General features: G+C 57.7%; 1 protein-coding gene across 1 annotated transcript; it reads right to left on the reverse strand.

The window, feature by feature from the left end:
• Positions 1–2671: 2671 nt before the first annotated feature.
• AVPR1B (arginine vasopressin receptor 1B) lies at positions 2672–10037 on the reverse strand. The gene is made up of 2 exons (XM_002717441.3): positions 8637–10037; positions 2672–6130 (listed from the first exon to the last, which is right to left on the reverse strand). The coding sequence occupies exons 1-2, from the start codon at positions 9559–9561 to the stop codon at positions 5802–5804; spliced, it is 1254 nt and encodes a 417-aa protein (XP_002717487.2). The 5' UTR covers positions 9562–10037; the 3' UTR covers positions 2672–5801.
• Between the last annotated feature and the right edge of the window lie 3327 nt (positions 10038–13364).

Genomic DNA, 13364 nt, shown 5'->3' on the forward strand with positions numbered 1-13364 from the left:
GCACCAGGATCCCGACTCACAGAGTGGTGCCCCGATCACGTGTCCCGACTATGCAGCCCGAGAGCAAGGGCCCGGGAAGTAACTACGGAAAGTGGAGCAGCCTTTGCCTGAACAAGAGTGTGGCGGGGGGCCGGCCCTGTGGCGCAGCCGGTTAATGCCCTGGCCTGAAGTGCCGGCATCCCATCTGGGTGCCAGTCCTAGTCCCGGCTGCTCCTCTTCCAACCCAGTTCTCTGCTGTGGCCTGGGAAAGCAGTGGAAGATGGCCCAAGTCCTTGGGCCCCTGCACCCGCATGGGAGGACCTGGAAGAAGCTCCTGGCTCCTGGCTTCGAATTGGTGCAGCTCCAGCCATTGCGGCCATCTGGGGGAGTGAACCATCGGATAGAAGACCTCTCTCTCTCTGCCTCTCCTCTCTCTGTGTAACTCTGACTTCCAAATAAATAAACAAATCTTTAAAAAAAAGAGTGTGGCAGGGACCAGGCGCTGCCCGAGGATCAGACGGTCAACCCCATGGCTGCGTCACAGAAAATCAGAAAGAAGCAGCTCAGAGGAGCTACGGTGTGAAGAAAACGCAAGTCTTCAGAATGTAGAACAAAAAGACTAAAAAGGGCCAACCAAAGCTGAATTCACCCATGGACCATCTTCTCCAAAATATACAAGAAAAAGTTCAATAAAGATAGATATTTGCTGACTGTCTATTGGGTGTTTTTTTGTATAAATAACAAGTGCCTTCCAACGACAAGCTAAATTTGTCAATATAAACTTGGTTGCTAAACTACACTATGCATAAAATGATATAGATACTCTACACAATATGACTCGTTTCTCATTTATTTGTCCCTGCAAGAAGGCAGGACTGAGAGAACCTTCTATTTGGAAGACAAGGTCCAAGCATATATAAGTTGGTACCACGTGAAATAAATTGTTTTGCAAATTAAAAAATCAAAAAGAAATGCAAGTGGGTGCGTAAAAGGTTCAGGCAAGTTACAGGGCACCCCCAAGCGGCCACGCTGCAGCCCTGTGAGCCGGTCCCCGCCGGGAGAGGGGACAGCTGGGGTAGCACATGAGCGCCTGCTCTCTGTGGGATTCTGGGACACACTATGGGGAGGGACATGAATAAGAACTCTTGGTTGTCTGGGATCATCAGGGTTGGGTCAAAGCCTCTGGGGTGCAGTCGTAGGGACAGGGAAGAGCTGGAATCATGCACAAACCGACATGGAACCCAGCGCCAAGGGACAGGGACCAATGACCAATGAGAGCAAAGCAGGTGGGGAAGGGACCAGCCGGACCAGCGCAGCTCCCAGCAGACGCTTGCGGGACTGACCGGAGCGGGCCGGGAGAGATGCCTGTCCCGGGCTCAGCCTCCCACAGGCAGGGAGACCGGAGGCTCTGAGTGCCCCCGGCCGCCAGGGTGAGGCCTCTCGCGAACTGCTTCCAAAGTAGGGCCCTGGGTGGCAAAGCGACGCTGGAGGGCAGCACCAGCGACACTCTGCACACTCTGACGGCCTGGCAGGCGACCGCGCTCTCGGGGAGTTCCGTTTAAGACGCAGTGGAGGGGTGGGTGCTGAGGCTGCTGCTAGGGGTGTCCACGTCCCGTCAGGCAGTGCCAGGCACTGAGTCGCCGCTCCCTCTCTTCCGGTCCAGCTTCCCGCAGATGCTGGGAGGCAGCAGATGCCGAGGCCGGCTTGGGGCCCTGCCCGCCACGTGCAAGACCCCGATGAAGCTCCAAGCTCCTGGCTCAGCCTGGCCCAGCCCTGACTGCTGTGGGCATTAGGGAGGGAACCAGCAGGTACAGGGTGTCTGTCTCCTCCCGGCACTCTGCCTTTTAAATAAGTAAATCAATATTTTTACCCCAAAATAGACATTGGAGTGTGACTCCACCAAAGACTTGGAGGGGCATTCACACTTTGGGGTGTCTTCAGATACCCCAGTGAGGAAGGAAGAAGACCTCCTATGGTGCCTGAGCCAGTACCCTGGGGACTGCAGCCTGCTAACAAGGTGAACCTCACTAATCCTCAGAGTCACCGCCGGCCATGTTGCGAGAAAAAAAGTGGCTTTTGTGGCATTTTCGTGAGCTGAGGGCCAGCTGCTCACATCTGTGCGAAGTCGCCTGTATGAGCAATCACCTTGGGAGGGGCAGAGTTTCGGGTTCAGTGGAGTCCGGTTCTGTGTGTCCTGCAGCCTTGGTACCACCAGGGGTCGCTGTGCTGCCCCACCCTGGGTAAAAAATTCTCAGGTCAGCCCCAGGAGGTGGGTGCTCCTGTGCCAACAATGACCACAGTAGACCAAATAAATGGGACGTGTCTTCAGTGAGCGCTTATGCTAAAGCAGTGAGCATCCAAGCCACCGTGGGAACTGCAGCCGTGAGCGTCTGATGAGCCAGGCGGACGTCCGGGTGAGGCCAAATCTCACGCTCAGCATCACCAGTTTGTTTGCTCAGCACGAGCTGCTGGGCGCAGAGGCTTCCAACCCGTGCCCCAGCCTCTCAACCAGAACGCAGCAGCAGAACTCCTGCTCCCACGGTTTGGAGGGGGCGCTGAGGCGGCTCCCTCAGGCAGGAAGTCCTCCACCCGCCCCTCACCCAGCAGTAGGAACTCTGTCCTTTGCCCCTGCCACCTGCAGCCCCCCCTCCCCCCGAGAAGGAAGCCAGGACGCAGGGGTTTAGAACAGGGTAAAACGAGAGGCACGACTCCAGAAGTTTAGGAGGAAGAGCGATATGACATTCAAGCCCAGAGCCTGGGTGGCTTTCCCAGCTGCCCCTAGGGGTCACTGCTGCGCAGACCCCCACGGAGAGGTGAGGCGTGGGCCCTGGATTTTAGCAATACTTGGCAGGAGAGGGAGCTTCCTACAGATTCTTAGTCAGGAGCTGCACTGCCCAACCAAGGCTCTTTCAGCTCCACACTGCCACCTTGTGGCACCAGGGCTAACTGCAGGACACTCTGCCTTTCCCACTTAAAACTAGGCGCAGGGCTCCAGGAAGGGCCCCTCCCTCAAGAAGATCACATTTTAATTTTATTCTGCACATCTCATTACTGTGGCCCCTAGGAAACACAGACGCCCAGAACCTTCCTGGATCTTAATGAGTTTCATTGGTCCGTTTCAACCACCTCGCTGGATTCTTGACCCAGAACAGCTGCAACCTAAACTCAGTCTACCACCCCTTGAGAGGTGAAAGACGTATTTACATATAAATCTGGAAAACTGAACTGTGTCAGAAACCATTCTGAGAAAGTCCACCGTCAAATGCCAAACCCCTCCGCCTGTTCTTTCTCTCCTGCCCACCCCGCCTCCTGCTCCCACAAGGGTTTTAAGGGTCTGTGGTCCTGTGTTGCACAGGCCACGGGACGGCCCTTTCTCCTGGGGTTAGCTGTCTGCCACAGGATTGGCCCTGGAGAGCACATAGCCTCCTGCTTGCTTCCCGTGGGCCCCGCCCCCTTGCACCCTAGCCAAGCCTGTACCGCTGGTGCAGGCTGTCTGTGAGCACTTGCTATAGGCCCTGCAAAAGCTGTCATCCACGGATCCAGACAAAACCCACCTCTTCCTCCAGGAGCTTCCCAGACTGGGCTCCTAAGGCCGTCCGCCCGTTGTCCAGTCGCTCCCATTGGCCACGTCATGTGGACAGAGCCAGCATTCCGGAGGAGAGCCCGTGTAGCCTTACCAAGGAAGGGACGGCTAGGGCCCCAAGACACTGCACAAGTACAGGCCCCTCGTGCAACGCAAGTCAGCAAAGATGACCGTGGTGAGGGAGACAGGACAGCTGCTTCCGCCACACTGGGTCCCAGGGCTGCTCTCTGGGGCCGGCAGAGTCTCCTGGGCCCAGGGCAATCAGGAGCCATCAGCATCCGTGGAATGTTCTATGCCGACAATGTGGGCATCACTATCCCCACTGAACAACTGAGCAAAGTGCTGGCCACAGAGACTACACGGCTACTCAGGTTCGTACAAGTAGAAAAGAGGTGAGATCAAGACTCTCATCTGGGTCTTTGGGGCACATAGCTGGTGGCCGCTCCCAGGCATGGTGATGAACAAGGACTTGCTTAGTGTCTGCCCGCCGCAGGCACCAGTGCGGGGCAGGGGGCTAGTGCTGGGCAGAAGCTGCTCTAAGCAGGGGGAGGAGCAACTGCAACAGCTCTGGCTGGCGTGGACGGCTCCTGTGCCCAGCCGCACCATGGCGGACGGGTGGGGAAGGAGTGGGCTGGATGTCAGGGTTGACATGGGCAGTGAAGAGGGGCCTGGGGCTTCTCCCACCTGCCTCGAGTCCTGGTCGCACTCCCCAGGTCCCCAGCACAGAAGCGCTGGACACTTCGCTCGCTCACAACACCCAAGTGCCTCTCTTCTAAGGAAGCCTAGGGCGGCGTCTTCCAGAAGTGGCTCTGCAAAGCCTTTACAGTCCCGAAGCGTGGGGCGGACAGACACCCTGCTCCCCGGAGCTGCGCTCGGGGGCCCTTAATCCTATCAGCAATTCCTCACATTCGCAGGGAGCCCGTGGGCGCACCAACCATGTTGACATCCACAGTGCCATTCGATCCCCATGGCAAGGACAGTGAGGACTAGCCAGCATGTTACTAAAGGTGGCCGTGGGTGACAGCAGGCCAGGACCAGGCCATCTGAACGTTCCAGCACCATCAAGAGCAGGGAAGCTTCCCTGTGGATGTCGTCCCCCGGAGACAAGGAGGAACAGGCAAAGCCCCAGACTCTACCTGGCCCTCCTGTCTCCCCTGGCCTTGGAGGGGGACCCAGCGTCACACAGCCGAGGATGGAAGTGGACAGTTGGCCATGGCAGGGCCCACAGTCCCCAGACTATAGTGTCACTGTCACGGGAAGCCGACGATTCTCCCGGAGCGCGCTGGCTGGGTCGCCCTCTGTGTGTCTCGGCTGTTTCACCATTTCTGGTCTTGTGGAGCTGGGGAGGTCCTGGGAGCACCTTGCACCTGTTCCACGGTGAGGAGACTGACATCCGGAGAGGGAGGTACCGTGCTGAAGGCAGAGCCGAGGTTCGGGTCCTGGACTCCCGACTTGATCCCAGCACCCATACACTCACGGCAACGAATGAAGAGCTCAGGGCCATCTGAGCCGCGACCACACCGCCCTTTCTCCAGGGACGTCTCCTCTGTGCAGCCCCAGAGGGAGGAGCAGTCTGGACCTGCCGGGGCAGAGAGGGAGGGCACCTCGTGCTGGCTGCCCCAGCCCAACTCTGGCTCCCGGTTTTACTGTGACTCCCCCTGCCACACTCACTCCCCTGGGCCACAGCGCTCTCCCCGTCTTCCCCTGTGAGGAGGGGTGGCGTGGGAGGAGAGGAGCTGGCCTTCAGCTGAGCTGAATCCCGTGTCTCCCTCTGGCCAGCTGCCTGCGGCAGACAGGTGGGCAAGGCAGGTGCAGCCCCGCTCCAACTCAGCTACGGCCATGAAACAATCCTCTCTCTCCAGCGAAACCCCAACAGCATTCCAAGGGTCCTCGTCCAGTTTTTCACGTCTCCTCTCTCCTAGCTGGACTGTGATGTACTCCTCGAGTGAGAATGGAAACAGGTAGCCAAGGCACAAGGCTGGCCTGAACGAGGAGCCCCAAACAGTGCTGGGGCACCACATCCAGCCCCCAGATGTGTTCCGGGATACCCTGTGTGCTTCTCCTGATTCCCACTAGGGGGCGCTGTGGCACCAAGGGTAGGGACGGCCATACTGGCCTCTATACCCGGTCTCAACCTGAGCTCCTCTGACTCCAGCCCTGACTCTTCAGCTCTTAGACCCAGAGCCTGAGGCAGGCAGGGACCCTCCGCCAGGCCGTGCTGGACCCCAGGGCATCCTGTCTAAAAGACACTGGTCTCGGTGGCAGCTTCCCCATCCGCCTGCTCGGAGTCCTTGGGTGACTCTTGGGGCCCGGGGCTCCTGCCCAGGCTGAGGCTGAGCGTGAGGGTGGGCGGGCAGCTGGAGCGGGTCAGCAGCGTGGTGCGGCGGCTGGAGAGGCTGCTGTTGGACAGCTGTCGGCGCATCCGGGGCCGCGGGGCCCTGCAGCAGGCCAGGTGACGCAGGGGCCGCGGCAGCAGGTGGCTGTTGAAGCCCATGTAGATCCAGGGGTTGCAGCAGCTGCTGAGGTTCCCCAGAAGCATGGAGATGGTGAAGGCCACGTTGGTGGAATCTACCAGAGACAGAGCAAGCAGGGGCAGACTCAGCCTGAGAGCCGGGGGGCCCCGGGGAGAGCACCCAGGTCCCCTACTCCCCCACCGACGAAGACACCGAGCTAGAGAGAGGAGAAGGGGTTCCCTTGGGTTCTGTCACAGCTGGGACTTGAACCTGGGACTCCTGACTCCAGCATCTCAGTTCACTGATTGGTTTTTGTTCCGTAGGTTGTGTAACTACAAGGTAAGGGTACGAGCTGAGGTTTGCTTCAAGTTGAATTTAGAAGTGTGAACTTCGGGGCTGGAATTGGTATGCCACCATGGGTCAAGATGATGGTTCGAGTCCTGGTTGCTTCATTTTCGATCCAGCTCCCTGCTAATGCGCCTGGAGAGCAGTGGAAGATGGCTCAAGTGCTTGGGCCCCTGCTACCCACATGGGAGATCCGAAAGAAGCTCCTGGCTGCTGGTTCCAGCCTTGCCTAGCTCTGGCTGTTGTGGCGATTTGGGGACTGAACTAGTGAACAGACAGTCTCTCTTTCTCTCCTTCCCTCTCTGTAATTCTGCCTTTTTTTTAAGATTTACTTTTTATTTATTTGAAAGACAGGGTTACAGAGAGAGGAGAGAGAGAGAGGTCTTCCATCCGCTGGTTCACTCCCAAAATGGCTGCAATGGCTGAAGCTGAACCAATCCGAAGTCGGGAGCCAGGAGCTTCTTCCAGGTTTCCCACATGGGTGCAGGGGCCCAAGGACTTGGGCCATCTTCTACTGCTATCCCGGGCCACAGCAGAGAGCTGGATGGGAAGAGAAGCATCCGAGACTAGTACCACTGCCCATATGGGATGCCGGCACTTCAGGCCAGGGTGTTAACCTGCTATGCCACAGCGCCAGCCCCGTAACTCTGCCTTTTGAATAAATAAATCTTTATAAATAAAAAAAAGGGTAAACCTAGGGATAGGGTCCACCCAAACAGGAAGTTAGACCTTGAACCCCCCAGTGGATAAGATACCGTCTATAACGCATGCAGGGGAAACAGAAATGAGGCCTCTCCTGCCCTCGGCCCCACTTGCAGTGTGGACCACGGCTTCCTGCTGCACTCTGTAGTCCATTCTCCTTCAATCTCCGGGGCAGCCCACTCACACAGTCATTCTGTCCCTGCGTGTGTGACACTGCCTGTGCTGGGGACAGGGGAGGGCCTTCGGAGGAGCCTGGCTGCCCACTGGCAACTATGCCATCGGCTCTAAGGCATAAGGCATGCCAGCACCCTGTGCCAGACCAGTGCTTGTCCTGAGTCCTCAGATTCAGACCCTCCTGTAGGGAGAGACTCATTTCCCTCTTGGGCAGTGAGGCTGCAAAACCTTGAGAAGGGTCCTTCCAAATATAATATTCTTTCTAACGAACAAATGGAACTCCTCTTGCCAAGAGGGTAGCTGTGAGGACGGGCTCCACCCCGCACAGTTACCGCAGCAGTGCGGGGTGGCACACCAGGTGCCTGGGGCTTCATCCGGCGAACTCAAAGGCCAGACCTGAGTGCCCACTGTGGAAACCACCGCGGAGGCTGCAGCTACCTGGTGCCTTGTGCAACCCCCCCGTGGGTGTGCTCAGAGGTGTGATCCATCCCTCGTGGCCCAAAAGAAAGGGAGACCCAAGGTAAGGATGCCCAGGAGAAGGCGCACGGCCCTGGGCAGCTGAGTGGACAGGTCCAGGGGCGCAGGGGGAGCACGAGGAGGGAGCATTTGTAAGCAGGGAGGGATCGGCCTCAACAACAAACTCAGCCGCCTGCAGTCTGGCCCAGCTGCTAGCCTGCGCCTAGTCACCGTACAGTTACTACTATGCAGGAGGCACAGGCCCTCGCCTTGGCCAGGGGTGGCATTCGTTCTGTCTTCCCCATCCGGGGACACAGTCCCACAGATCCTGGGCTTTGAAAGCATCTGCCTGGTTTGGTCCATCTGAGCTGGGTCCAGAGCAAGGGCCGGGGATGTGCCACCGACGAAGGAGCCACGCCCCCACTTCTCAGTCCTCACCGGCTTCCCCACCACCCTCAGTCCAGGCAGCTGCCGCTGTGTCCCAGCAGAATCTCAGCTGGACTTGAAATACGAGAGCTGTCAGTGACTGTCAAGGAGGAACTCAAGTCATGCCCTGCCCGGTACAGGGAAGGGCTCCTGGAGAGTTCTTGGGCCACCAATCACCGCCGCAGACCTGCTCATTGGGCAGCCCCTTTCTGCTCCCTCCCCCCGCCATGCTAAGCCCAGCCAGCAAACTGCCAGTTGGTGGACCAAATCCACCAATGGCCATACCAGGTAGACTTTTTCATTTGTTAAATTAGTTACCAACATCTACAAATCAGGAAATGCCACCCCTGAAAGACAGCACGAGTAGTCTGCATGGGACTCGCAGCTCCCACTTTGCACATGGGACAGGGATCATCTTTCTGAGCGGCTTTGCTCACTCACTGCCACCCGCCTGGCCCTGCCCTAACCCTCATGGCCGCCCCTCCCTACTCACGCCCCCCAACAACCCACACACTTGCCTTCATCAGGGGCGTCGTCATCCCACACAGACCACATCTGCATACTGAAGAAGGGTGCCCAGCAAGCGATGTAGGCCAGCACAATGACGAAGGTCATCTTCACCGTCCGCATCTTGGCTCGCGAGATGGTGCTGACGCTGCTCACCCGGGAGGGCAGCCCCAGAGCGGCTGCAGCAGGCCTGTCCCAAGCTCTCCAGCCCCCGCCTTCTCCCCTCCCGGCCTGCGTCTTGACCTTCAGGTTCTTACAGATCTCGTGGCAGATGAGGCTGTAGCAGGCTGTGAGCATGGCCATGGGCAAGATGAAGATGGCCAGGGTGGTCCAGGTGATGTAAGCCCGTGGACCCCAGGGGAAGCGAAAATCCGCCCAGCAGTCCAGCACCCCCGAGCCCTGGATCACCTCCCGCAAAGAAAAAATGAAGACTTGAGGGAGGCTGAGGATGGCAGCGAGCAGCCAGGGAGCGGCGATGAGTGGATGGGTGGACTGGCTGGGCTGCCGGAGGCTGCGCAGGGGGTGGCAGATGGCCAGGTATCGGTCCAGTGTCATGGCCAGCAGCATGTAGGTGGAGGCAAACATGCTAAGCACCTGCAGGTACTTGACGGCCCGGCAGAGGAGGTCGGGGCCCTGGAAGCGATAGGTGATGTCCCAGAGCAGCTGGGGCAGCACCTGGAAGAGCGCCACCCCCAGGTCGGTCAGGGCCAGGTGCAGCACAAACAGGTGCATGCGCGAGCGCTTGCGGCCGGGCCGGCCCAGAATCAGCAGCACCGCCAGGTTGCCCCCTGTGGCCAGCACGAGGACAGCAGCCAGGACTCCAATCTCCACCTTGGCCAGCTCCTCATCCCGGCCCAGCCAAGGTGTGGTGGCATTGGGGGCAGAGAGGGTGCCCCCAGGAGTGGGACTGGCAACCCAGGGAGGCCCGGGATCCATGGTCAGGGTTTGATGAGGGAAGAAGACAGGGACAAGGATGGACAGTGCGTGCAGGGGGGAGCCCTGGTGGATCCAATGGGGTGACAAGGGGAATGTTAAGGTGGAGGAAAAGTATGGTGGGGAGGATCGCTGGAGATAGCTTCGGGGGACACAGTTGGGAGGAGGGAGAAGGGGGAGTCCGGGAGAGAGGTGTCAGGATGGGAGGGATGGACCAGGCATTGCAGCAAGAGGCTTTCGGAAAGGATAAAAGGCTGGGGCACTGTCTTCAAATTGTTTCTCCAAACTTCCCTGAAGGTGGAGAGATCCCCGTAGCCTGCGAGGAGTCGCTGTCCTGGGCATCGGCCCCCCCACCCCACTCCCAGGCCCAGAAGCCCCAGGGAAGCCCCCTGCGCGCTCTGACCTGCAAGAGTGGCGGAAGCGCAGCGGCTCCGGCCGGATGAGCGCTTTTTATGCGCTTCCAGCTAGAGCCGGGCAGCCGGGGCTCACCGGTTGGTTCCTGCAGAGGAGGGCGGAGTGAGACTCGAGGGCACCCACCCGGCAGCAGGACCGAGAGGCAGGCTGGGGCGGGCGGCGGCGAGGCGGGAGGACCAGGGACAGCTAGCCCGAGGAGCGAGCGAGGAGCGAGCGAGGCGAACGCTCACCCGCCGGCAGCCAGCCAGACCGATGAACTCAAGCAGACTCGCCCTGGAACCCTCGCCTTGAGTCCCCAGACTGGCGCACATGCGGGGCGAGGGTGAGAAGGGGGTCACTTGGCTGCCCCGCCCCGCGCGCGCAGGGGCACTGCGGCTGGCTGAGTGTTGTGTGCACCCTCTGCTGTCTGCTCCCTGCTCCCTCCAAACACCCAGAGCCCTTGCTGGTGGCAGGTGAGCGAGGCAGCGTCCCCAGCCACTAGGGAGCTACATCTGCCCCGCCACACTGGTCGGGGACCTGAAGCCTTAAGGAGAGGAAGAAGAAGGGAAGACGTTTATGGAGAGGGGGATGGTGGAGAGAAGACCAAAGTGGAAGATGGTGGAAGGGGCTGGACGTGGTGCGCTTGATGGGAGGGGACCGTAGGCAGAAGGTTGGGTGTCTGCGGCCAGCCCCGCCTCTCCTTTGTCGGTGCTTCTGAGATCCTAAACTCGTGAACCGCTGTGAGGCAGGAATCAGCCGGCGCTGTGTGACTTACTCTACGGAAGCTTCCGGGACTAGCAAGCAGAGGCGTGGGCCGAGCCTCTCCCCGGCGTTTGCCTAGAAGTAAAAGCTGGGTCTGGGTACTGCTGGGGCATGCAGCGTGTATACATTTCAGCTCCATTGCACCAACTCCTAAATTAGCTGTCCCATCAGCTGCGTTTTAGTTGCTCAACATCCTCACAACTGGGCTTCTCAATCTTTACCAATCTGATAGGTCTGAGTCGGCCTCTCATTTGCTTTTGTAGTTCTCTGGTTACTAATTCTTTGGAATGTCTTTCCATAGATCTACTTAGTGTTTGGACTTTGCCTTCTGTGAATTGTTCATATCCTATGTGCAACTTCTTCTTAAAATGATTTATTTATGTATTTGAACATCGGAGTTACAGAGAGAGAGAGAGAGAGAGAGAGAGAGAGAGAGAGAGAATCTTTCATCTTTCCATCTGCTGGTTCACTCAGATGGCTGCACCAGCCAGGTCTGGACCAGGCTGAAGCCAGGAGCCAGGAGCTTCTTCCAAGTCTCCCATGTGGGTGGCCGGGGCCCAAGCACTTGGGTCATCTTCTGCTGCTTTCCCAGGAGCATTAGCAGGGAGCTGGATCAGAAGTGGAACAGTGAGAACACAAACCTGCTATGCCTCAACACTGGCCCCCATAGTCCTTTTTTAAAATTTTTTAATTTATTTGAAAGGCAGAGTGACAGAGTGTGGTGGGGGGAGAGGATGGAGAGAGAGAGAGAGAGAGAGAGAGATCGATCATTCATCTGCTGGCTCACTTCCCAGATGGCTGCAATGGTCAGGGCTGGAACAGATGGAAGCCAGGAGCCTGGAACTCCATCTGAATCTCCCACAAGAGTGGCAGGGCCATCATCAACTACCTTCCCAGGTGCATTAGCTGGGGACTAGATCGGAAGTAGGGCAGCTGGGACTTGAACTGGCACTCTGATACAGGATGCCAGCATCACACGTGGTGGTTTAACCCACTGTGCCACAGCACCAGCCTCTGATTGACAAGCCTCTTGATTTTTTTTTTTTTTTTGACAGGTAGAGTTTTAGACAGTGAGAGAGACAGAGAGAAAGATCTTCCTTCCGTTGGTTCACTACCCCAATGACTGCCACGGCCGGTGCTGCCCTGATCTGAAGCCAGGAGCCAGGTGCCTCCTCCTGGGGTGCAGGGGTTGGGCCATCCTCCACTGCCCTCCCGGGCCACAGCAGAGAGCTGGACTGGAAGAGAAGCAACCGGGACTAGAACCTGGCACCCTTATGGGATGCCGGTGCCACAGGCGGAGGATTAACCAAGTGAGCCACGGCACGGGCCCCTCTTGATTCTTTTATCTGAAGCATCATCTCTTGATCTTCCCTTGCTAGATGAGCAGAAGTGTAGTGCCTTTCATCTCGGGCCCACCACTCACCTGCCTACATCCTGGACCTCACGAAGTAGTTATGGGGATAGCGACTTGTGCAGCCCCATCTGAGACTGAGTTTGTATGAACTGAAAGGTGAATAATATTTGATAAAGTCCCAACCCACCCCCACCCCGCCAAAAAAAAAAAAAAAAAAAAAAAAAAAAAAAAAAAAAAAGACATGAGGCAGGCATTGTGGTGCAGTGGGCTTCGCCACGCCTGGAAGCATGCCTCTCGCATGCAAGCGCCAGTGCGAGTCATGGCTACTTCGCTTCTGACCCAGCTACCTTCTCTGTACACCTGGCACCCACCGTGCTGGCCTTTCTGCCTTCCTGGGTGACTCCTGTTTCCTCAGCCCGTAAATGTAGAGATGGAGGAAGTGGTCTGGGGAGATGGGCCATTACGGGGACTAATGCATCTTTTATAGCCCTTCGTGTCGCCACCGTCTTCTGTTAAATTGGCTTAATCCTGAGATTGCTGCAGAGCAAATAGGTGAGCTAAATGAGGGTGGAGGGCAGGAGGGTCAGCCTGGCCGGTGTGAACTTGAGGGACTCCCGGAAAGTCTCCACTTTGTCCCCATCTCTGTATGGCACCTTGTACAGCCGTGGGTGGCCGAGAGACTGCGTGATGGGGAAGGACCTCATTCTGTGGTTTTCCAGGACAAAGTCCAACCTGAAAGCCAGAGAGGCGATGAGATTTCCAGCATCACTCAGAGAGGAAGGCCAGAGGCCGGCCAGGACCCACGTCCATCCAGCGGCTCCCTCTCCTCCTTCCACGTGTGCTTCCCCCAGGCAGAGGCTCCCCACCCCGGCTGCACATTCAGATCTCCTGGGCAAGCTGTCCAGTGCCCGGGTCTCACCCGCACAGATTCTGGGGCCTCCCTTAAGACAAACATTTCAGCGCTGCAGCCTAACAAAGCCAGCTCCCAGGTGTGGCGTCACAGGCCAGCTGCCTTTTGTTCAATGGGTGTGTTATTCCTGGCAGGTAATATCATTTTATTTTTAAACTGTGCTGTACGAAGTTTAGAAACTGACCAAAGTAGAGAGGATCGCATCATAATTCGTACAGCACATGGCTTGCTTTTACACTGACGCTTTCTGGAGAGTGGGTTGGAAAAGTGGCCATAACAATGTCAACAGTGCCTCGAGGCCAGGGTCAAGTTCCCTGGATTTGGGAGTTTCTCAGAGCACATCGCACTGAACTGTGTGGCTGTGAGGGACACAGGTGAGGGCCTCAA

This window comes from Oryctolagus cuniculus, chromosome 13, assembly GCF_964237555.1.
Source record: "Oryctolagus cuniculus chromosome 13, mOryCun1.1, whole genome shotgun sequence".
NCBI lineage: Eukaryota > Metazoa > Chordata > Mammalia > Lagomorpha > Leporidae > Oryctolagus > Oryctolagus cuniculus.